The 26,468-nt window shown below is 37.5% G+C and overlaps 1 protein-coding gene across 1 annotated transcript; it reads left to right on the forward strand.

Moving 5' to 3' along the window:
* Positions 1-301: 301 nt before the first annotated feature.
* LOC134275685 (E3 ubiquitin-protein ligase MYCBP2-like) lies at positions 302-24,800 on the forward strand (the record flags this gene model as incomplete). The annotated part of the gene is made up of 45 exons (XM_062757947.1): positions 302-483; positions 681-820; positions 943-1,040; positions 4,663-4,842; positions 5,055-5,283; positions 5,388-5,506; positions 5,815-5,902; positions 6,166-6,221; positions 6,510-6,682; positions 6,815-6,959; positions 9,098-9,283; positions 9,377-9,548; positions 9,661-9,749; positions 9,897-10,013; positions 10,190-10,415; positions 10,555-10,679; positions 10,928-11,186; positions 11,495-11,551; positions 11,674-11,976; positions 13,683-13,796; positions 14,292-14,619; positions 14,773-14,973; positions 15,095-15,804; positions 16,958-17,865; positions 17,976-18,183; positions 18,267-18,472; positions 18,616-18,789; positions 19,067-19,207; positions 19,326-19,469; positions 19,549-19,773; positions 20,013-20,078; positions 20,189-20,428; positions 20,758-20,910; positions 21,047-21,153; positions 21,245-21,395; positions 21,639-21,910; positions 22,053-22,140; positions 22,233-22,352; positions 22,610-22,717; positions 22,913-23,041; positions 23,244-23,370; positions 23,538-23,647; positions 24,096-24,284; positions 24,378-24,485; positions 24,591-24,800. Coding segments are annotated over 45 exons (8,481 nt in total), but the record flags the coding sequence as incomplete, so codon positions are not given.
* Between the last annotated feature and the right edge of the window lie 1,668 nt (positions 24,801-26,468).

Raw genomic sequence — 26,468 nt, forward strand, 5'->3', positions numbered from 1 at the left:
AGAAACAGAAGAATACCAATAGGTCTTTCCACGGAAAGGTGGAAAGACCTAATAATAAACAGAAGCATTTCAAGAGGTCTTTCCACAGAAAGGTGGAAAGACCTAATAATAAGAAACAGAAGAAAATCAATAGGTCTTTCCACAGAAAGGTGGAAAGCCCTAATAAGAAACAATAGAATCACTAGAAGGTCTTCCGTGAAGACGGAAGACCTTAATGATAATAAGAAACCGAGTAAAAACAATATGTTCCCAAACTCCGTTTGGGGAACATAACTAACAGTATATATAATTCTTTTTGCAGGAGGGTGTAAAATACACTGTTCGTTTGAAGAACCACGGCAGTATGCGGACCCTGAATGGTGATGGAGGGGTCACAAAGGTCAGATGTCCAGATGGGACAAACTTCACATTCCAGGCCTGCTCCCTCAGTTCTAATGGAACCAATCACATGAGAGGCCAGATACCTCAGATTCTGTACTACAGGTGGGTTCCTCATATAAAACAACAAAAACATGCTTTCTTGATACCACAGGTGGGCACATGTGTGAAAACAACAAAATATGCCATTTCAGTATAATGCAGACACTGAGCCTTTTGTTAAGTACATGTACTTGTAAGTAAAATATGAGACATTTATTCAGGATCAGGATATACTGAGTAAGAATGGTTAATTTTTTCAGTGCCCCACAAGAAGGAGAGAATTACCAGAGCAATAAATCCCTGGCTGAGCTTCAGGCTCGTAAGAATGCTATTGACATAGTGAGTGCCATTTGTAGAGTGGCTACAGATGTCCTCAGGAGGGCCCAGTTTGCTGCTGAGGGTGAGTAATTTGACTCTTTTACACCAGTAGACACTGTGATGTGTATCTTGTCTGAGTTAATAAAAAGAGAATCAGGTTTATATTTAATGAAAACTATGTATAGAATCTCATTTTACTTCCAGGTTATGCAGTAGAAGTGTTAGGGGTAGCAGACATCTTTTGTTCCCTGCTGCCATTGATTCTGGCATACATTGGACCAGTAGCTTCTCAGGATCCTAGGGTAGGACTTTTACTGTTACAGTAGTTCCCCTTCAGCCCTTTTAATACTACACTGTAGTATGTGCCAGGCTTGGGGTCAATTACTTTAAAATGTAATTAATTACTTTCAAATACATTAACAATTTTGTCAATTACTTGCAATTACAATTACATTGATTTTTTCAAATGTAATTAATTACTTTCAATTACTTTGACAAATGTAATTAAATACATTTCAATTACTTGAGTTTTATTTAAAAAAAAAATAAAGATTTTTTCTATAGTGAACTTTTATTCAGTGTTTTTGTTCTTGGGTATGAGAGGGGTTCACACCTGGACAAAATTAGACCTTTACCTAATGCCTTGGGCAGTGTGACACACTGTATAAACGGCTGCATTTCATTTCCGGAATTTTTGGTAATTATCAACTTTTCATTTCCGACATTTTCTAGTTTTCATTTCCGACATTTTTTTGTTTTCGTTTCCGACATTTTTCAAATACATATGTAGTACATATAGTAACAGATTTGATAACTTTACTTATGAAAAATTTTAAGGAATAAATCATAAATAAATCATTGAAATCCAATTTTGTAAATCTATCAGTGACTTGGACATATAAGTATGGTGCTGTCACTGACATTTAATTTAGTGCACATTAAATGTCTTGAAACAAGTTTTATGCTCATTGAACTTTTTTACCTAGACTTAGTGCTACATATATGCATATATGTATACATATTCTTTTGAATTTTCATTAATATTTTGGTATAAATACTTTTAAAATTCAATTTCCCTTTACTTAGAAAGCATTGAATTGCTGCACAGGTAAATTCCGGAAATGAAAAGAAAATTATGTCGGAAATGAAAACAAAAAATGTCGGAAATGAAATAAAAAAATGTCGGAAATGCTATGCATATTTCCGGAAATGAAATGCAGCGGTATAAACAAATTAAAACATTATGAGACATTTGATTATTGTACAAACACAAGCCCATGCTACACCAGTATAGTGTATGGGAAGATCTTTTTTGTTACTTTCTCAAATCCAATTTTTGAATGAAATAAATAATATTTCTCACAAATCTATTCATTATTTTCTATCTTAAAATGTACAGAATACAGGTAAATCTAAAAGGGGATGTAGGTAGTCTAATTACTGTAAAAACAAATAAACCATCTTATAAAACAATCTATTGGTATTTGCAAGTGGGAATAGGTAGAATTTAGATTTTTAAAAAGTAGGGATAGGTAGTATAAACCCATCTGTATAAAGACTGTGTATCAGTATAAGACACCTTTTTTTTATTATAAACTTTCATTTTGAAAAAAAAAGTAATTGAAATATAATTGAAAAGTAATTGAAAATACATGACCTTTTTTGAAATGTATTTAAATACATTCAATTACTTTTAATTGAAAGCTCAATCAAATACAAATTACTTCCAATTACTTTGAAAAATGTAATTAATTACGCTCAATTACAATTACTTTATTCAATTACCCCATCCCTGGTATGTGCCGTGACATTAAACTGTGTTCTATCATAGTGAAATATTAAAGCCACAGTAAAGTTTATCTGCACCACAGTAAATTCCCTGTGATTTCTTAACTACATGTACTTTGGTAGATGGGATGATTATTCAATAGAAAATGAATAAAATTTGCATAAAGTAAAGAGTCATACATGTACAAGTATTTCTTGATCTTAACATTTGTTTTTAGCTCACCTGAGCCGAAGGCTCAAGTGAGCTTTTCTGATCACATTTTGTCCGGCGTCCGTCTGTCCGTCTGTCTGTCTGTCTGTCTGTCTGTAAACTTTTCACATTTTCGACTTCTTCTCAAGAACCGCTGGGCCAGTTTCAACCAAACTTGCCACAAAGTATCCTTGGGTGAAGGGGATTCAAGTTTGTTCAAATGAAGGGCCACGCCCTCATTCAAGGGGAGATAATTGGGAATTAATGAAAATTTAGTGGCATATTTTAAAAATCTTCTTCTCAAGAACCACTGTGCCAGGAAAGATAAAACTTATGGGGAAACATCCTCAGGTAGTGTAGTTTCAAGTTTGTTCAAATCATGACCCCGGGGGGTAGGGCGGGGCCAAAATGGCCGACCAAAGTTTTACATAGAAATATAAAGGAAAATTCTTTAAAAATCTTCTTCTCAAGAATGACAAAGCCATAATTCATCATATTTATATGGGAGCATGCTCAAGTAGTGTAGATTCAAGTTTGTTCAAATCATGACCCCCCGGGGTAGGGCGGGGCCAAAATGGCCGACCAAAGTTTTACATAGAAATATATAGGAAAATTCTTTAAAAATCTTCTTCTCAAGAATGACAAAGCCATAATTCATCATATTTATATGGAAGCATGTTCAGGTAGTGTAGATTCAAGTTTGTTCGAATCATGACCCCCCGGGGTAGGGTGGGGCCAAAATGGCCGACCAAAGTTTTACATAGAAATATATAGGAAAATTCTTTAAAAATCTTCTTCTCAAGAATGACAAAGCCATAATTCATCATATATATGTGGAAGCATGCTCAGGTAGTGTAGTTTCAAGTTTGTTCAAATCATGACCCTCAGGGGGTAGAGCGGGGCCAAAATGGCCGACCAAAGTTTTACATAGAAATATATAGGAAAATTCTTTAAAAATCTTCTTCTCAAGAATGACAAAGCCATAATTCATCATATTTATATGGGAGCATGCTCAAGTAGTGTAGATTCAAGTTTCTTCAAATCATGACCCCCCGGGGTAGGGCGGGGCCAAAATGGCCGACCAAAGTTTTACATAGAAATATATAGGAAAATTCTTTAAAAATCTTCTTCTCAAGAATGACAAAGCCATAATTCATCATATTTATATGGAAGCATGTTCAGGTAGTGTAGATTCAAGTTTGTTCAAATCATGACCCCCCGGGGTAGGGTGGGGCCAAAATGGCCGACCAAAGTTTTACATAGAAATATATAGGAAAATTCTTTAAAAATCTTCTTCTCAAGAATGACAAAGCCATAATTCATCATATATATGTGGAAGCATGCTCAGGTAGTGTAGTTTCAAGTTTGTTCAAATCATGACCCTCAGGGGGTAGGGCGGGGCCAAAATGGCCGACCAAAATTTCACATAGAAATATATAGGAAAATTCTTTAAACATCTTCTTCTCAAGAATTACAAAGCCATAATTCATCATATTTATATGGAAGCATGCTCAAGTAGTGTAGATTCAAATTTGTTCAAATCATGACCCCCCGGGGTAGGGCGGGGCCAAAATGGCTGACCAAAGTTTTTAAAGATATATATAGGAAAATTCTTTAAAAATCATTTTCTAAAAAAATAGCAAATCCATGATTGGTCATGGGACTACTTTTGGATTTAAACTTTACAATAAAAAGCCATTTTCTACTTTTTCCTACCCTTAATGCTCAGGTGAGCGATGTGGCCCATGGGCCTCTTGTTTGTCATTATTATGAAATATTGACCTCCAAAAATACTATTACCACCCTTTAAGTTTGAGTGATGGAAAACCATGTGTACTACATGTATTTACCATTTATACCATAGCTTAACTCAAGATTTCATTTTTATATTCATTTTATTTTATTTTTGCTCTTGCTAAATAGAATGTACATTGTTTTCATTTCAGGGAGCTGTACAAATCCTGGGCATAATTCAGGAGATTCTTCCAGAGGTGGCTCAACTAAACACCCAGTCCCCAGCACCACTCCCTGCCCCAGAAACCTCAGAGAATGGCACCACCTCCCAGCACTATGCTGTCGTAGAAAGTGACCACCCCTACAAACCAGCTTCTGTCTCAAACTATAAAGTAGGTAGTTTGTAAGAACCTAATTTAGATTTAGAAAATGCATCTGAAAATACCACTGCTTTTTGGGGGGTGGGGATGAGGAGGGGGTCCACAATTGTCCATTTTTTCTCTTTCATGAAAGTCCTGTGCTTGGAATTATGCTGGGTTACCAAAATAGTAGAAAGATTCAATGTGCATCGACTTATACTTTACCTGTATTTTTATAACTCCAGGTGATATTCCCCGAGTCTGTTAAGTGGATGGTGTTGGAGTTTGACCCCCAGTGTGGTACAGCTCAGGCTGAGGACACCCTCCAGCTGTATATTCCCGCTGGTGGGGGATCCGACTTCATCCCCACTGACTCCTCCTCAGAAGAGGGCCTCAACACACAGAACTACTGGCCAATGTGGAAAAAGGTCCATGGTTCCAGTAACTGGCCCAAAACAGCCATAGTGTTACCAGGTCAGATAAACAATGACTCTTTATTGATTACTAAGATTACTTTAATTATAATGTAAGTGTTGGATAGATGAAACAACGCTAATGATGATCACTCTTGTTTTCAGGTCATGAAGTAGTCTTTTCCTTGGAAACAGCATCAGATTATGTTAAGGATGACAAGTCCTGTTTCTTTGGATTTAAGTGTGTAGTTGTTGGATATGAATGGAATTTTACACCAGATGAGGTTGGTCTAAATTTACATTTTGATATAATGTTTCTATCCATAGAGTATAAAAATTAACATTTTTAGCTTCTTTGTGGTATAGCTTTTTACTCCTGAAAATTTAGGAGACAAATTTTATGCCATACAATGATAACCAGTCTAAATTTCCTGTCACATGATTTCCGAGCTCTAGATCCAGGTGGAGTTATCAGTCATGAACTACCCCTCCTGTGGGCTTCATGTCTTTTCAGAAATTTAATACATTACTGTACACATTTAAAATTTCAATGTAACATTAGAACTACAATTTGGAATGCCTCTATTTGTAGAGTGTAACTCAACTGGAAAGAGAGTTGTCTTACCTTGGAGGGATGTGTGCAGCTTCCTTAATCAAGAAAGATGTTGCTCTGCCTCCAGGTAAAATAGATAAATATAGTGAGACTGCAAATACATGAATTACTGTATGCTACAACTACATGTACATGTACAACTTCCTAAACCTTTTTAAAAAACGGTCATTTTTTTTATTGTAATTCATGTTACTAAACATAGTTCCCATGCAGGAAAAATTTAAATGTAGACCAAGGCCATGTTATGAAAATACTTGTACATACTAAAAGTTTCTGAGAATGGTCCAGTGTTATATTCTTTATGATATATGTGATAATATTTTCTTTCAGTAACTGTAGAAGAATTAGAGGAAGACATGGAATATATCGAGGAAGGTTCCCAACTGGTAAATACAACTCAAAAGATGTCATATTAGATTGTGTAAAATAAGTATGCAGTGAATGTTTCACTGAATACTGTTCATAATTTGCAATTAATTTTGTATATAAGCTAATGTTACAGGTCCAAATTTTTAGCATAGTTAAGAGGGTATTTAAAGGGATCTCTGCTTTCCAATTACAATTCATTTTTCTGAATAATTTGCATATAAGGTCTATTGAATGTGTTCCCAATCAGAATGTTAAACAATTGAAAGATGTTTTGTAGTGTATTGTCATTTGTTACTTTGTCACAGGTATTCAGTGCCCATTCAGAACTGCTGGGTAAAGGCTTTGCTCTGTCCCACCCTCCCACTATCATGCAGGCCCTGGAGGGGAACCTGCCCTTCTGTTGGCAGTCCAATGAGAGGTCGTTCCTGAAGGACTTTGTGGCCTGTAATCCAGGCACTAGTGGAGGCCGGTTAGCTAGGTAAGATTTAAAGGCTTACTTCTGTCTGTGATTTACTACATTTAGATCATGTAACCCTACCTCCCACTTACCCTTAACATTTGTGTGATGACCATGATGAAGCATTTTCAATATTTCTGACATATTTTGTAGATGGCTACAGCCCGATTCATACCTGGATCCCAGTCAGTGTGAGCTGATGTACAGTAAGGAAGATCTCCGCTGTGGCTGGCCGGCTCTCATCACTGTGTTAACCAAGGATCAGTACGGACAGCTGGTCCATGTACCTAATCTCAAGGTCGGTAATACTGTAAAAGTACTTTTTTTCTGCGTGGTATTAATTTACGCTATGTACGCGGTCACAGATTTTCCGCGGATATTTGTCCAAGCGTACTTGATATTAATGTAAGACATTTAGTGACAGTCTAAGAAATCCGCGTAATTTTCTACCCGCGGATTAAACAGAAATTGAGATTCCATGGAATTATGACTCCATGGAAAAAGTACGCCTACAGTAATTTAATGGTCTAACATTTAAACTACTGTAGATCAATCACTGTGTTAACCAAGGATCAGTATGAACAGCTGGTCCATGTACCTAATCTCAAGGTCTATTTTAATGCTGTAACGTGTAAGGGTGAAACGTTTACTGAATTTTGTAAACATTTAAACGGATAGCAGTAAACGAAATGGTACCGTTTAAACGGGAGATATTTTATGTTTGATTTTTATGGCTACTTACTCATGAAACTCGAATTTAATGATCAATTCTTTCACTTTAAAATAAGTACGTATGAGTTGTTATTACAATTTCATTGTTGGTCATTATGACGAAAAAATTTGAGGCGCATTAAACTTATTCACTTTCTACATTGTCACCCAATTGCATTGGTTTGTTTGGCTACATACCGGACATAGAAAAAGAATTGTAAAGAGGGATCTTTTAATCTTGAAACACTTTTCAAAGACTTATGAAAAATGTATTATATTTATTTAATCAAAATATATCACGTTTTATATTTCAAGTGTCATAAAACATCGCTAGTATTCGCAACACGGAAATCGGAATTAAATATGTTAAACCGCATCAGATTTTAGATATTTTTATTCAATCTGTTTCCGGTATAGATTGTTACTTATCAAATGGTCAAAGACGATGTATCTTTTGTAAATTATAAAATAAAAAATTTGTTTGTGTTAAACTTTATTTCTGATAGATGTTGATAATGACCTTCGTGTAAACGTTTACTCAGTCTGTAAACGTTTAGAGCATATAATCGAAACGTTGCCGTTTACACATGTAATCGTTTCGCCCTTAGTAACGTGTAACATATACAAATAATGAAATCAAACAGAAGCTTAAAAACAATTATCCAGATGTTCTGTTTAAGAATGTTTCTGTTTGCAAGGTTAATGAAAGTATCCAGATAGTTTAATTAAAACAGTAGGATAATTTTCATATACAGTCAATTCTCGAATTATCGCCATTCGATTCATCGCCATTTTCGCAATACCGCCATGATTTCCCAAGAACGTTTTTCCTGCTATATAAAATTCTCTTTATAACGCCAAATTCGCATACCGCCATCTGCCACCCTGTTTTCAAAACAAACGTCCATTTTCAAGTGTCAATTATCTCGATATACCGCCACAGGTGCATGTGGTCAGTGAAGCGCGGCTAATTGGATGACACTATCCATGTTGTAAAGCATACAAAGCCAGGCGAGGTATTTGCAATTAAATAATTAAATAAGAATTAATTTAACGTAAAGTGTTATAATAATTTTGTTTTCTGTTTAATAAAAATCATTTAGTCACGGCTTCGCCAGGAAAGCGGTCGTTGTTCAAGAACACTGATAACGATATTATTCTGATGATCTCGGATTTTATCAATGCAAAGTTTGCTTTAAAATAATTATACGGTAAAAATTGTGAACTTTTCATTAACAATGATGCCATAAAGAATGAATTTATTTAAGAATTCATTTTATGTACCATCGGCTATATATCAGTTACGACGATCGACCCAGAATGTTTTTTTATTAATATCAGATGTGCAGATTTACATGCATACACATGTAAGTGTCTTTATTTCATAACTGCACATTTTGTTTTAGCGAAATTGTACTATAAAATTTAAAATTACTTGAAGTATTTTCAAATTTAGAAATATGTTTTTATATACATATACATGTGATAATAAGAATAGAAACACTACATGTAAATGGTATTTCTAAGAACGGTAACTCTACTTCCTATTTCCTATAAAAGATGGGAAATTCAATTCATCGCCAAATTCGTTATACCGCCCCGATTTCTAAATTACAAAAGGTGGCGGTTTATCGAGAATTAAGTGTACATATTTAAGATGATGTTTTTCATGGTCAAATCACATTTATGTTGATTCACTGTTAGACTTTTCCTTGTTCCTTTTAGGTTAATGTAAAGGCCGTCCCCATTGACCAGGGTATCTCTGGTGATGAGCGGAGGCTCAGAAGACTTAGTAGACCAGACGAAGGAGACAAGATATTTGGGGGACACCCTCCCCCTCCCCAGGACATTCCATACGAGGCAACAGTCAGAGAGAGGAAGGACATCTTCCATGCCATCAGCATGATGAAGGTAAACCATTTTAGAATCTTAAGTCTTTGACAGGGATCTTCAAAAATTGACATTAACAGAATAAAAATAAATACTTTTATGTGCTTTTGGCAGGCGTATGAGAACTACTCGTTTGAGGAGCTGAGATATGCGGCCCCTGCCGTGCCTCGACCGAGTGAGAACATGCTGGTCAGATGTAACAGTGATGGCACATATGTTGCCAACTGGACACCTAGCAACATAGGCCTCTACAAAATCCTTGTCACCATTGATGACTTTGATACTGGTAAGGATATTTCTTTTACCAGGGGCTGCTATTTTTGGAAACTTATCATCATGGTAGGATATCTTACTTGTATTATGTGTATACTACAATTAATGTAATTGATGTTAATCAGGTGAAATTTACAAGTTGGAAGTAAAAGATCCACCCCAAGGAGTTACTCCACCCACCCAAACAGAGAAAAAACCACATCAACCAAATAAGGTAATACATATGATAGATTATCAGTAAAACCAACATAAATCAGATTATTGCTGTCTGAGTTCATGTCTGAATGCTTTTATCACATGGTTATATACATGTACTAGATGCCTGTTCTGCATTACATGTGATAATCCTAATGTATTACAGATGAGAAAGTTTGTTGCTAAGTTCAGTGCTGGACTAAGAATCCGAGTAAACCCTTCTCTACAGAGCGAGTACATAGGAGTCATACAGCCCGAAGGAATCATTTCATTTGTGGATGAGGTATGCATCATGAAAAGGAAAACAGATACAATAGAGAGACTTTCTTTTGAAGTTATGATGCATAGTCCTATGATAAAATGCATGTTTAATATGTTAAAAGAAGTAAGTCATTCTTTACATACAAGAATTCAGCTTAATTTATAAAGTATGTTTATAGTAAGCTTTGACTGTTTTAGATTCACAATGATGATGGGGTTTGGCTGAGACTGAGCCAGGCATCCATTAACGAGTGGTGTAAGGAAGGGCATGTTGAAGGGTGGGCACTACAGTACAACCAACACCTGGGGAAAACCCTGCTGGTACCGGTGGAGGAACCAAAACCACTAATGGAGGAGATCATCAAAGAAACCATCAGGAAAAATCTCCATGATGTTGTCAAACCAGAAGTCACACCAAAGAGAGGTTTATATGCATTTTATTCGTACACAAATGTTTTTGATTTAACATAAGAGCAGACAGTGCATGAAATGGTTTAGGATATTTCAAGAAATCTACTTTTTAAGTAAAAATCAGACATACCGGTAATTGTTGTGTGTTTTAGGACCAGGAGAATACCAGGTTGTAAAATGTGGACCCTCAGGGCACAATATCAGATGTCGGCCACACCTCAAGGCAACGCCCATAGGGATGCTCATCCATGGGGAAAAGATTACAGTTGTTGAAGATGTGAGTAAATTGGTTTCAGTTTCTTTTTAAAACTTGCGCGAGTCCTGAGCAAAGTAAGCTTCTTGGATAATTTTTTTGTAACTTTTCTGTGTTAGTCCTCATAAATGAGATTGTTTTGTAAAACTGGTATGTGTATTTGGATAATATCAGATGCTGAAGATTTTGAATAATTTCAAAGTCAGTGACAAGAAAGTCATTTCAAAAGATGAAATTCTCCACTTGGAAATAGATGTATTGATTTTTTGCAGGTGACGAATGAGGATGGTCGGTGGGTGAGACTGGACCCTGAGAGTGTAGAGCAGTATTGTCAGAACAAACAGAGTGAGGCCTGGGTCCTGGTCTCAGGGCGAGACGGAACCGTGTACCTCAAACATGAGTCAGACCTAGGGGGCCTGGCCACAGGGAAACAGAACGACCCCTTCGCTTTCAACTCCCTCCCTCCGTCATTCAATAAGGGATTTGATTTTTCATCACAGATGCCATTTGTGTTTAATAGCCCTCCTTCAGGTATTGGTCAGATTGCTTGCAGTGAAAAGAAAGCTTGGAGTTATTTTCAAAATAATTAGAAAAAGGAATGCAAACGCACAAATATTCATTGGGGATTAAATTTCGTTTATTTCGTTGTTAACAATTACCAACGAAATTTAATCCCACATGAAATTTTATATGACTATGTAGTGAATAGTATTACTTTCAAAACAACGAAATTAAATGTCCATAAAACTATTTTTGATGACAAACCAACGAAATTTTATCCCCACGAAAATATGTGCTTCTACAGTAATCATCAATTTTTAAATTAAAATTGTTTACAGGGCCATTTGGCAGAAGTGCTAGTCTACCTTCAAATGTCTTAAATCCAGGGTTTTCAGGTATGTAAACAATATCTGCAGCAAAAAGATAATCATTTGAAATTATTTTGTGATTTAGAGAGTTTGGGAAATACCCTATTATATCAAAACTGTTTGTTTCTATTTACACATAATTTTTGTAGGACCAGTCATTCCTACCTTTGGAAACCCCAGCAGTCTACAGTTTGGAGGATTTGGGTCAAGTTTTGAGAGCAGCCCCATGCAAAGAGATATGACAAAAGTGAACACCCTGCCAGGGAGCCTCTCTGCCTCCCCGGGATTCCTTTCCCCCTCCAGAATGGACATTTCTGCCCAGACTGCATCCCCTGTGTCCACAACCAGATCTCCAGCATCAGGGTCCCCCAAGTCATCCAGGAGAGAAATCAGCCACCCCCTCCCTGTGGAATTACAGGGAGTATCAGTGAAGGAGCTTGTGAAGGCTTTAGGTAAGTGTTTTATAAAAGACAAATTATACCTGTTTCAATCTTTCTTGGTCCGTCCATTATGTGGCCTTATATTGTGAGTATAAGAAATGGGGTTATATGTCATGTAAGTATTGTTTTCTTGTCATGTTTGCACTGTATTATGGAATTTTTCCATAGTATTATAATATTATGAATGTATTTGAACTCTAGGTACATATGTACACCATTACACTGTACAAGGGTCTGAAAAATGCATATAATGCTGAACACAGTAGTTTTTCCTTCACATTTGAATTCCACAACCTCATTCGCTATGTAATAATGCCATCATTAGCAGAACCCCCTTTTGATTGCCCCCATCCCCCACCCCACAATTTATTGTCTGACACTGTTTGACTGGTCCCTAATTATTGTCTGATGCTGTTTCTTTTGAGTGTGTGGCTGTCGGGATGTGTCGTACCTGGCCTATATGTTTGGTGAGTCGGTAGATGTTGTCACTCTGTTAGAAATACTATTATATTGTGCTCTATTCCTACAGCATGAAAAAGGATGATATGTCTTTTCCAGTGTCCATTCAGAGATGTTCATTTTGATAAAATCTTGAATATATTCCAGATTGACATTTGTTATTTTCTTTGGGTACCTTTTGAATAATTTTTGTTTTTATACAGATAAAAATAAGGAAATATTTTTTTATCACTTGCATGTTGTTTTGTATGTTTTCTCTATGTTTGTCTTCTCTGAAGTTAGAAGAGAGATTGAAACAGATTTTTTTTCTGTTCATAGTTTGAAATGCAATGTTATTAGCTCACCTGAGCCGAAGGCTCAAGTGAGCTTTTCTGATCACATTTTGTCCGGTGTCCGTCTGTCTGTCTGTAAACTTTTCATATTTTCGACTTCTTCTCAAGAACCGCTGGGCCAGTTTCAACCAAACTTGCCACAAAGCATCCTTGGGTGAAGGGGATTCAAGTTTGTTCAAATGAAAGACCATGCCCTCATTCAAGGGGAGATAATTGGGAATTAATGAAAATTTAGTGGGATGTTTTAAAAATTTTCTTCTCAAGAACCACTGTGCCAGGAAAGATGAAACTTATGGGAAAACATCCTCAGGTAGTGTAGATTCAAATTTGTTCAAATCATGATCCCCGGGGGTAGGGCGGGGCCAAAATGGCCGATCAAAGTTTTACAAAGAAATATATTGGATATTTTTTTTAAAAAGTCTTCTTCTCAAGAATTGCAAAGTCATAATTGATTATATTTATATTGAAGCATCCTCAGGTTGTGTAGATTTAGGTTTGTTCAAATCACGACCCCCGAGGGTAGGGCAGGGCCACAATGGCCGACCAAAGTTTTACATAGAAATTTATTGGAAAATTCTTTAAAAATCTTCTTCTCAAGAATGACAAAGCCATAATTCATCATATTTATATGGAAGCATCCTCAGATAGTGTAGATTCAAGTTTATTCAAATCATGACCCCAGGGTTAGGGCGGGGCCAAAATGGCCGACCAAAGTTTTACATAGACATATATAGAAAAATTCTTTAAAAATCATCTTCTCAAGAATAGCAAAGCCATGATTGGTCATGGGACTTCTTTCGGATTTCAACTTTTCAATAATAAACCAATTTCTCCTTTTTCCTAGCCACAGTGCTCAGGTGAGCGATGTGGCCCATGGGCCTCTTGTTGTCCCTTGAGCATTTTATGAAGACTATTCTTGAATTGCAGGTGAGAGTCGAGCCAATGGAAATGGACCAACCCCTGTACCCTCCCCACCAGGCACGCCCAAGAAATCAGGATCCCGGAGCTCTAGTCCCCATCTTACCATAACAGAAAAACAAGGTAGGCTCAGAATAAAACTTAATGACAGAATAATGCTGGTAGATTCTTCATAAATACAACTACAAATTAAATTTCTCTTTTAAGTAAAAAGGTCTCAAACTGAGCTCTAAAACTCAGGCTCCAGCTGGTTACTACAGTGAAACTTGTCTAATCCAGACATCAGAATTGGTCAGATTAGACAATATTCCAGATATATGTATTCCATTCTATATTTAAATTTTAACACCTTACCAAAAAAAACACCTTTTGTGAAAATGCTTATTACTGTAAACCAACTTTTATTCGCGTGCGAGAAATATCCGCGAGTTTCGCGACCGAATTTACCTCGCAAATATTAATCGCCGCGAATCATCATTTTCATAAGTATTTGAAGGAAAAGTTTCCACGGTCGCGTAAATTAATCGTCGTGGATTGATTACAAACGGACGAATCGCGAATAAATGATGACGCGAATAATAGTTGGTTTACAGTATACATTTTTTTAACTTTTCACAGGTTCCCCTAGAACAGGATCTCCTGTAGGAAGATTGAGTCCTCGACAAACGAGAGCATCTAGTCTCACCGATTCTCCCTCCCACAACTCAATCAAGGAGGACCTGTTTGCCACGCCCCCTGACAGTCCTATTGCACCAATCCCGAAACGGGTCTCACTGAAGAAGGAGGTGTCCAGTGATAGACCAACCCAGTCTCCACCTACCTCCCCATCACTCAAACATAAACAGACAGATGTCAGCAAGATAGCTCCGCCCTCAGGACAGGGTATTCTAAGTCCTGTAAGGAGAGATAGTTTTGGCGGACATGTTTCACCAGTCAGAAGTACTAGGTTAGTCTCATTGAGAATTATATCAACAATTTTTGTTTGTTTTGTTTTTTTACATAAATTTATGAACAGTTTGATTAGAAAATCTTCAGAATGTAAATCTATATCAAAATTCATTTTTTTCTAAAATATTAATTGCAATTGTTTGTTCAACAGTCCACAGAGAAGAGCCTCCAGTCCATTACTAACTAGTCAGTCCAGGGCCTCACCAGTCAATGCTGGTTCTAGGGCCTCCCCACTCAGTGCTAATGCTAGGTCATCACCTGTCAATCCTGGGGCCAGAGCCTCGCCAGGAACAGGAGGATCTCCAATCCCAACCTTCAGCATCGGCTCATCCTCGCCCAAAGAGGAGTCAAGGTAAATTATAGAACCTCCATATTGAAGAAAAACCTTCAGTTTTACTGATTGATTTTCTCACAAGAAATAATATGTATATGTAGCTTATTTAAGTTTTAATTGTGGATTTACTTTTATAAAGGATGTCTCCAAAGTCCATGAGAAAAGACAGAGGGAGGTCTTTGAGGTCCAAACGCTCTGATTCCCCCTCCTCCAGAGACAGTATCCCAATAATCCGAGCTCGCTCCTCCTCCACATCTGTCATCTACGACAAGAAGGAGCCAGTGAAGGAGGCTTTGTCCCCCTCAGTAGCCGAGTGTCTCAGAGCTGTGTTCGCAGCCTTCCTGTGGCATGAGGGGATTGTGCATGATGCCATGGCATGTGCATCCTTTTTGAAATTTCACCCAGACCTTCAGAAAGAAATGTCAAAATTTGCCAACAGAGCTAAACCAGAGAAGATGAGAGTTAGACATGCAACAGATTCTAGTAAGGATATAAACAAGAAGAAGGAGAACATTAACATTAATGAGTCCAGGGTGAGATTTAAACTAGATCCAAGGTTTGTTAGAAGTGACTCTGAAAAGTCTGACAAATCTGACAAGTCAGATAAAGAGGAGACAAGCAAAGGTGTGGAGAAGGCAGAGATTCAGCGAACCATGTCAGATGGCAGAAAAATAATTGAGGCACGTCAGAAGAAGGCAATGAGGCACAAGTCTGAGGGTAATGTTGGGTTCTTTAAGGAGGGGATTGAACCAGACAAAGACTCACCCCTCCCACCCACACTCCATCATTTGGTGTATTTCTGGGAAGAGATGTCGTCTGGCGTACTGAAAGTCATTGACCAAAAACAAGGTAATTTATCATGAAAAGTTTGCATTTTAAAGATATCCATCATTATATCATGCATTTATTTTGGCTGGAAAAAATTAGCTTATTATACCCCCTGCAAACGAAGTTTGGGGGGGGTATATAGGAATCAGCTTGTGTGTCCGTCCGTCTGTCTGTCTGTCCGTCTGTCAGTGCAAACGTGTCCGGTCCATATCTTTCTTATGGATAAACATGGTAGGTTCTCATTTCACACAAAGATTGCTCCTGACCTAAGGGTGTGTCATGACCTTGACCCAAGGTCATTTAAGGAAGTTCAAGGTCACTGGAAGAAAAAATTCATTATTCGTGTCTGGTCCATATCTTTCTTATGGATAAACTTGGTAGGTTCTCATTTCACACAAAGATTGCTCCTAATCTAAGGGTGTGTCATGACCTTGACCCAAGGTCATTTGGGGAAGTTCAAGGTCACTGGAAGAAAAAAATTCATTATTCGTGTCAGGTCCATATCTTTCTTTTGGATAAACTTGTTAGGTTCTAATTTCACACAAAGATTGCTCCTGACCTAAGGGTGTGGTTCAAGGTCACTGGAAGAAAAATTTCATAATTTGTGTCTGATCCATATCTTTCTTATGGATAAACTTGGTAAGTTCTCATTTCACACAAAGATTGCTCATGGCCTAAAGGTGTGTCATGACCTTGACCCAAGGTAATCTGTGCAAGTTCAAGGTCACTGAAAGAAATATTTCATAATTCGTGTCCGGTCTATATCTTTTTTATAGAAAAACTTGAATCTACTACTTCACACAAACATTGCTTATGACCTGAGGTTGTGTCATGACTTTGAGCCAAGGTCATTTATGCAAGTTCAAGGTCACTGACAGAAAAAGTTCATAATTCATGTCTGGTCTGTATATTTAGTCTATTTTTTTTCATTAGGCTGCGCCTTCGTTTCATTTATAAAAAATATAATGAGCAATTACATTTGCACTAAAAATGTTTTAGCATTTCTCTCTTCTCTTAGATCCATAAAATATTCATGATTTAGCACTTCTGAAAAATCCAGGGGGGTGGGGGTATTTTGTCCCATTTGGACAGTTCTAGTATTAAGAAATTGCTTGAAAAGTGTGTTGAATTTGCTTATATAATAAAACCTTACTACTTCTGAATTTCTTTACAGTCAATCCTAGTCCTGCTGTAATGCTCAAAGCTAAGAAGAGTGAGAAGAGGGAAAAAGAGAAAGAGAAGGACAAAAAAGCTAGTCGTAAAAAGAAGGATGAGATCAAACATATATGGAGAGGAAATGCCATGGGGGACATGATGATGGGTCCTCTGGGAGGCAGGGATGGTGGTGATCGGGGGGAGACACAGTGTGAGTTGTGTGGAGGGATGTTCCCCCACCCCGTGACTTACCACATGAGGCAGGCCCACCCTGGCTGTGGACGACATGCTGGGGGGAAGGGCTACAACAGCAGTGGCATCTTCTGTGGGGGCTGGGCAGGGAACTGTGGAGAAGGGGGGCTGGGGGGAAGCAGCTGGTACTTGATTTGTGAGAAGTGTAGGGAAAAGTGCTTGAAGGAGAAAAGACACTCACAAAGAGAAAAAGACAAAGCTAAAAAGCAGAAGAAGAAATCATCACAGAATCGCCAGCAGACAGTTTTGTATACTCAAGAGTCTCATGCAGTTCTGAAGAGTAATGCGATGTTCCTGTTAGATTTGGCTAGTGCTTCAGGATTAACACTCCCTACCCAGTCAAAAAAGCTTCCTCAAAGTAGATCAGACTTGTTACTACCCAGTGTCAGTGAGGAATATGGGATGGAGTTGAACCCTTTTCCACCAGTTCCCTTCCAGTTTCTGGCATTACAAGGAGGCCAGAACGCAGATTCTGCGTTTGCAGAAGAAGTTTACATAGATGGGGACGAGAGGGTCTTTGTTAGATCAGGGTCAATGAGCATTAGGGATAGACAACCTGCTTACAGGCCAAGGTTACCAACTGAACCCCGACACAGTCCTCTGGCAAGGTCAGGGTCACTGGGTCAGGATTCAAGGTCACACATATCCTCCCACATCTCACCACCCAGTCCTAGAGTAAGTGCCCTGAGATCTTGTATTTTAAATTTCAGAATGCCTTATAGAATAACTGTTAATATAAAAAGAAAACCCTTACTTCATCAAACTACTTATTTTTTTTATTACAGGATTTTAATTCAGAGAATGCCAACCATGAAACAAAACAGATTCCAAAGAGTGCTGGCACCAGCCCAGACTCTAGTGATGAACTCTTTGGTAAGAGTCGGGCCTTCCAGAGAAGTCTTTCAGAAATTGTGCCAGATGATGGCAAGGAGCAGGAAAATGACAAGAAAATGCTGTCTGGTCGCCGCAGGAATAATAGTGGAGGTGTAGGAGGTATATACATCCATTCTTTTCCATTCTTTGATCTGATGATGAATAACATTTTTTGGGACTCATATAAAACTTTATTGTTGTAGATGGTGGAATGTCCTTGTTGAAGCATCCCTCTGCTGCTATGGAAAAGTTGCTGCACACGGTGGACAGGAAGTGTCCGGAGGATGACGAGCGAGCTCTACAGAGACCGGTGATGTCATTCATCACACAAAGACATGATCTGGAGGGGCTACAGCTCGCGATGAAGCAGGCACTGAGGAAGGCTGCATGTAGGGTGTTTGCCATGCAGGTGAGTTTTCTCTTTTAACAAATTTATCCACATGTATTGGAGTCAAAAATAAATGTCTTATACATGTATTATTAGGTTTTTTTCATAGTGTATTTTGTACATTATGGATGTACGCTAATGTTTGGTTTATAATGAAATGACAGGCCCTGAACTGGCTGGTGAGGAGTATCACCCAGACAGTGTGTTTACATGACCTCCTCTGGTTCTTTGTGTCCTCACTGATGCCCTCCGGAGGAGAGGAGGAGGAACAAGAAGAGGAGGAGGAGGACAAAGACAAGGAGAAGAAGAAGAAGGATCCTCCTAAAAAAGACCATGAGGTACAAAAAGGGGCAGCTTTCTATTTGGAAATAAATTCTTCAAAGATTTGAATAAAAAACAAATGGAATTCAATTTTGATTGCACATTTTAAGAGATTTCTTCATAATGGCATTTTAAAGCATTTGAAGTTTAAATGAGGATTTATAGAACTAAGCAGAAACAGTTAAAAAAGTCCAGATGGTTAGATAATAAACCCTTAAGAAAAAGAACCCATTATTATTTTAGTCTTGTATTTTATTTTTGTCTTGAACTACACAGTTTGTATATAAATTGTAGGATGTTCCTCTGTGTGACCACCCCCTGTCAGACATCACCATCGCCGGGTCAGCTGTAGAGCCCCTCCCTGAGGTGTTCCACATGCTACTGCAGACCATAGCAGACGCCATGATGTTCCTGCCCTGGGGTTCAGCTTTACAAGTGAGGACACTTAATATTAAGTTTTCTCATTGGAAAGATGACAAATAGAGATATTTCAAAAATGTGTAGTTTTCCAAAAAATTAAAAGCAAATATGTTTATTTTTACTCAATTCACAGCAAGTTGCAGTTCGTTGCTGGTGCCTGAAGTTTCAGCCTTCTGATCACCAATTCCTACACGAGTGTCATGTGTTCAGTAACATCAGCCGTATCCTGAGTAAGTCAGAGGAGGAGAGAGAAGAGAATACAACAGAGGCTCCTCAGGTGAAAAAATAAAGGTTATGTCTATACCAATATTGTTAATTGTTTTGTTTTTTCAATTAAAATTTAATGTTGATTGCAGTCATCTGTCAAGATATATCAGCTGAAGGATTTGACCCCCTCCTCTGACATTTCTGTGTCGAGTCGGCAGGCCATGATAGCTAGCCTGACAGACAATTCTACAGAGACGTTCTGGGAGAGCGGGGACGAGGACAGAAACAGATCTAAGTTTATCACCATTAAATGCCATGTTAAGGCCTCAGCCAGGATCATCTATGTACACATTGATAATGCCAGGGATCTGGGGGTAAGTGACCTCAACTTGGTTTGGGAGGTTGCAAAAGTAGATTTATTTTGTTAACTGGTTTCGACCAAGAATGGTCATCATCAGAACAGTCAAGCATATGAAATAATATACTGAGGTTAAAAAAATCCAGATTGTGGTACAAATGTACTATATTTTAAAAAATTGAAATACCTTTGTTAAGCAAATATAATTAAATGTACTTTTTTGTATACATTTACATGTATTTGTTATTATTACAGAGCAAAGTTGGGAGTTTGAGTTTCTCTGTCGGGCCTTCACCAGATGATTTGAAAAAATTTCACCAGGTCAGCTATTAACTCCTGAATTCCAATTTCTGTCATTCTACTTCTTAAGTTAATTTTATCCTAAAAATTTTATGAGTCCTTCACCTAACCATTATAAAAATGACTTGTAGGTTGATGTAGAGTCTCGTTATGTTGGTTGGTTGTCCTGTCAGTTTTCTGTCCCTCACATTCGAGTGATACAGCTGGAAATGAAGGGACCGGACCACAGCTTGAGGGTGAGACAGATCAAGATCCTCGGCGAGATGGAGGGGCAGGAGACATGTCTCCCCATCAAAAAGTCAGCTGTGGACATGCAGAAGGAGAACTGTGAATCAGAGACACTCAGGGTCTTCAGAATGCTTACATCACAGGTTAGCTTTAAGCACATACTGTAAATATATTACATTTATCGGTGTATTCTTTGTAGCTTCTTTGGCATTTACCAGATCTTCTAAATCAAGTACATTGCTAAATGTCTGGAGTACATAAAAACTATAATATTTGCTTTAAATTTAACTTTTTATCTTCTGTTAGAAATTTACAAACATGTTCATTTTGATGAAAACGTATGCATCGAGGAAAAGCCATATTGATGTCATCTAGTTTATGTGTGGAGATCAAATGTATATCAGAAGTATTTTTGCAGTGTGTACACATACAGTACAAACTTCAGATATCTAATTGAGCTACTTCTTATTAGGTGTTTGGTAAGCTGATAACACTAGATGGAGCAGGTAAAGTTAAGCTTGTAGATGGAGCTGGAGGGGATAGCTTGGACGGAGATCACGACCTCAAGGAGCACATGGTGGGAATCTTGTTCAGCCGCAGCAAGCTGTCCCACCTCCAGAGACAGGTCAGTATAACTTAAACTGTGGCAGAAAATTAGAAAACGTCCTTTAAATACCTTTGCATTTTTCTCTTCCATTTACATGCACAAAGACACAAGAGACACATTTTAAAATTACTACTGTATGATTTCTCTCTTTCAGGTGTGTTCACATATTGTACAAGGCATCAGGAAAGAATCCACAAAGATACGAGAAGAATGGGAGGCTAGTTTGATAAATCCTAATCATACTAGTATTCAACAGACTGGGTAAGAATTCAATTCTCCATATACATTCACTAGAAATATGCATTCAGTAAGCCATGATTCAGTGTAATATGGATATTTTCCCCCATTACAGTGATCAGGATGTATACTGCTTTGAACTGCTGTCTATGGTGTTGGCTCTCAGTGGCTCCAGTGTAGGGAGGGCCTACTTAGCTCAGCAATACCCCCTGCTACAGGATCTATTTAGCCTGCTTCATACAGGCACACCAAGGGTTCAGAGACAGGTGAGCTAAATTATCATTTCTCGGAGTAGATGATTTATTTCCATTAAAAGTAAAAAAAAAAAATGAAAACTGTTTCTATTCAAAGGGTGATGCTAAATCTGATAATTATTGATCTTTTTTCTGAGTTGCCAATTACATATGCATATTATTTTTTAAAAAGCAATATTTTGTATACGTATACCGGGACATCTTGTATGTAAACTACAAGTGTATCAGCAAAATAAAAATGAACATTTATTGTAGGTGATCTCAGTTCTCCGTAGAGTTCTACAGGATGTAAAACCACAGACCCTGTCCAGTATACTGTCTGTACCAGCCTTACCTCCCGTGGAATACAGTATTGTCAGCCTGGCCAGTCGAGACGAGAGTGTTGTCTTTGACCCAGAACAACCAGGTCTTCTAGATGTTTTACTAGCATGTATCAGCAAGGCTTTGACACTGCAAACAAAGATTAAGATCAGTGGACCACAGAAAACCATTACTGCAGTCAAAGTAGAAGACTGTCTCGGATCAACGTAAGTCTGTTAAGAATCTAGATCACAACAATCAAAATTTCACTGTAGCAGAAAAAGCAATTGAATACTTGCATTTCATACTGAAATTAGACTTGAAAATGGTGAATATCTGTAATCTGAGATTTTTTTGTGTCCTTTGCAGTGCCACAAAATCTCGCTGGTGGTTTAGAGGTAGAATCAGTGAAAGTCTGGCAAACAATGTCATCACACTTATTCAAGACATGGCTTCAGTAAGTATTAATAAATTCTGAGTCACTTAACTGGAACGTTATTTTTATGAATCATTTGAAAGCTTATAATAAAATTCCTTTTCTACTAACAGGGACAGCTGTCTGAGACCTGGGCACCAGTCACCAAGGCGGCCATTGCTGAGTCCATTCTAAATCTTACCAAGCTGGGAGAGAAGTACAGGGATCCTCAAGTCTGCCTAAAAACTCCTACTGTAAGTCTGCCTAAAAACTCCTACTGTAAGTCTGCCTAAAAACTCCTACTGTAAGTCTGCCTTAAAACTCCTACTGTAAGTCTGCTCCCATGTTCATGCTATTTTGCATGAGATTTGTACATGAATGATAGAATGATATTTTAGAGCACATGTCTTCTTCAACAGAAAATAGTTAAAAAACAAGAAAATTATTACCTTTTAAGGAAAAATTGTAAATATTTTTAACTGATTCCATTATTTTTATTATGTATTTTTAGCTGTGGCTGTGCTTAGCTTCCCTTTGTGTATTGGACAAGGATCATGTGGAGAGACTCACCTCTGGTCAGTGGATTAGCAGTCCTAACGGGCAGCATGGACAACCAAGGGTAGGGATACTTCACATCTAACCATTGCATTATCTAGGGCTACTGTAAACATTCATAATTCAGCACACTCAGAATATAGTTTAGTCATTTCAATTAGAGCAATCATAAATTAGTGCACTTTCAATTTTTGAATGACATTTGTTAGCGTTAATCATACATGCTACACCTAAGACAAACAATCTTGATGTCTTTCAGCCTACCTGTGATAACCATGATGATGGAGAGACTCAGGCTATTATTCTGTGTAGTGAGTGTGGGAACCTGTGTGCTGACTGTGACCGATTCCTTCATCTGCCCAGGAACAAACGTTCTCACCAGAGACAGGTACAGTTATTGACAGTGCAATGACATTTTTGCAGGAGATGCAATTTTTCAATGTATTTTATAGTCTGTCTTGAATTAGATTTTTTGTCAATTTATGAAAATTTTATTGCAGGATGAATTAAGACATGCACTTGTTCTGTATTACAAATTTCTATACAGAAAACATTTTATGAAAGCTTGCAAGATTTTTTCCTCTCTGTAGGTGTTTAAGGAGGAAGAGGAGGCCATTAAGGTGGATCTACATGAAGGCTGTGGAAGAACCAAGCTCTTCTGGGTGATGGCTCTGGCTGATTCTAAAGCTCTCAAAGCCATGGTGGAATTCAGGGAAGGTGTGTATTAACAATAGCATTAATTTATCTCTTTGTAAGTATTTTCTTGAAAACATATCTGTTTAAACAAAGTGACTTCATTGTTGATTTTTACTCCCTTTAATGTAATAAAAGATTTATTACACCAATACCCATTCTTCCTAGCTGTAAGGTTTGACTATTTACAGGGAAGTCGACAGCTGCCACCTCTGGTCCTGGTAGATGTCGATTCTGTGGAACCACCAGTAAAACCGGAGTGTTGGCTGTGGGTAATGTCTGCTCCGATCCAGAATGTCAGGTAATAGATCAATTAGCCATTTAAATATTTCTTTGTCTACATGCAGTTGAATTTTGTTTTCTGGAATTTGACAGTCTGATATTAAACATCAAGATATTAAAGGATTCTAGATAACATATCGCTTGTATATTTGGAAAATTGTTGTTTGAGATAACAAAATTCAACTGTACCATATATGTAGAGGTATACATTTGTATTACATTCATTTTGAAGTTCTTTGTCCAAGAATTTAACATGATTTACTACCAGTGCAGGGATAAAATGGGATTTATATGACACAGTGAATCACTGTCTCTGCAAACTAGGCATTGTACATATTTTTTATACCATATTTAAAACCATCTTCATTCCTTAATTAGGAATACCAACAGTTGCATGAATACCAGGAATTAAAGTTAATCAGTTTCAAATGATGTTGTCAAAATATCTTTAAAATTTTGTGTTCTAGGAACATGCCAAGAATGCCTGTCAGAAGGTGTTGGCCTGTGGGCATCAGTGTGGAGGAATTGCTAACGAAGAAGAATGTCTGCCCTGTCTACACAACTGTCCTCCCTACCAAGACAAACTCAAACAGGATGCAGATGACATGTGCATGATTTGCTTCACCGAGGCTCTTTCTGCAGCCCCAGCTATTCAGGTATGTGTGAAATTTGCCCTGACCTTTATATTTGTATGAATTGTGAAGTAATTGATTTTGTCTTAGACTAAATTCATTTTTATTCTCTTTCAGTTGAAATGTAAGCATGTCTTCCATCTTCACTGCTCCAGAAACATACTGGAGAAGAGATGGGTAGGCCCTAGGATTACATTTGGATTTTCTCTTTGTCCAATATGTAAGGTGAGATAAGAGTGCATAAGCATTTTATATTCTTCAAACTAAATTGTGTCATTGCAGATGAGACCCTATTGATCTAAATTACTTGAAAATAAATCTGCATTCCAGAACCCAATAGATCATCCTGTATTGAAAGAGTTATTGAAACCAATCCGAGACTTGTTCAGTGACGTTAAGAGGAAAGCCTTGATGAGACTGGAATACGAGGGACTTCACAAGGCAGAGGCCATCACTACACCAGGGGCTCGCTTCTACAAGGACCCTGCAGGATTCGCCATGGACAGATATGCCTATTATGTCTGCTTCAAGTGCAAGAAGGTACTAAACTAATCAGTTAAAAAATGTTTTGCACTATTTATCAAAATGGATCTTGGTTACAATATTTTCATTTCAAAATTTTAAAAAAAATAAAATTGAAGGATATGAAAATACTGTATAGGGGGAAAATAACTCGCGGTGTTAATATTCGCTATATTCATGGTGTTAACAAATCCATGAATTCAAGAAACAGTGAATAAATTTTCAATAATCTCCATGTTTTATTTGGAAAATTGAGAATAGACTACAATAGATTTATATAGGTGTTCGTGCAGTCCATGGTCATTTCAGTAATTGCGAGTAGTACTGTCATTCAATTAATTTTAATTATCACGCTTTACTTTAATTCAAATCGGCAGATAATAGTTTGTGTGTTTAAAAGCTGTTTTAATAACCAACGCTACATGTTTCATCAATCAAAACACGTGGGCCATGGGTTTTGATTACCCGTGCGTAACTAATGTTACCACGTGTATTTTTTACCTGCATTCTCATGCATATTAGTTCATGTAGTTTTTATCGACATTTTGGTTTTAAAAAATCGTTCAAATAAATATCGAACTTACTGACGGAGGAAGTGTGGAAGGATATTATTTTGTAGAACTACATAAAAAGTTTTATTTCTGTCCAGTAGTTTTTCGCTGCGTTGTATTGAAGATCTCGGGTGCACATGCACTCATCTTAATAGCATATAGGAAAGTCATTTAACGTTTAAGGACTATTTATAACTGCACTTGTGTTAATTAATTATTTATAAAATCTAACAATTTTATAATAACTTACCCTGTTGTTCGTGAAAGAAAGACATAATGCTGATTAATATCGTTTACATGTAGCTATGGTATGGATTAAATGGAGACAAGGGAAGTAACTTTTATTAGGTCACCTGAGTAACTCAGGTGACCTATTGCTATCTGTTTTCGTCCGTCGTCGTGCGTCGTGTGTCGTGCGTCGTGTGTTAACATTTAAACATTTTCAGCTTCTTCTCTGAAACCACTGAACCAATTTCAACCAAATTTGGTATGCAGCATCTATGGGTGAAGGGGAACAAAAATTGAGAATTTCATGGTCCCCGCCCCCCTGGGGCCTGAGGGGTGGGGCCAAAACCACTAAAATTATTGCAATCTTTAAAAATCTTCTTCTTTACTCCTGGACATCAAGTAGGCAAACTGTTAGCATGAATGTAATAAGCATTGAGTCCTCTACCAAAATTGTGAAATTCATGGCCCCAGGGTCAGGGGTTCTAGTGCTAGGGCGGGGCTGTATAGATTATATAGTGAAAATGCATTATTTCTTTGAAAATCTTCTTCTCTGCTTCTGGGTATTAGATAAACTAAGTAAGTACATAGTTATGATAAGCAAGAGTGCCTCTTCCAGATTTGTGAATTTTATGGCCCCAGGATCAGGGGTTCTGGTGTTAGGGTGGGGCTCTATAGATTATATAATAAAAATGCATTTATTCTTTGAAAATCTTCTTCTCTGCTTCTGGGTTTTAAATAAACTAACTAATTACATAGTTATGATGAGTAAGAGTGCCTCTTCCAAAATTGTATATTTTATAGCCCCAGGGTCAGGGGTTCTAGTGTTAGGGGGGAGGGGCTTTATAGATTATGTAGTGAAAATGCATTTATTCTTTGAAAATCTTCTTCTCTGCTTCTGGGTTTTAAA

This window comes from Saccostrea cucullata, unplaced genomic scaffold (genome assembly GCF_032062105.1).
Source record: "Saccostrea cucullata isolate Sc308-1 unplaced genomic scaffold, CSIRO_AGI_Scuc_v1 ctg7241, whole genome shotgun sequence".
Classification (NCBI taxonomy): domain Eukaryota; kingdom Metazoa; phylum Mollusca; class Bivalvia; order Ostreida; family Ostreidae; genus Saccostrea; species Saccostrea cuccullata.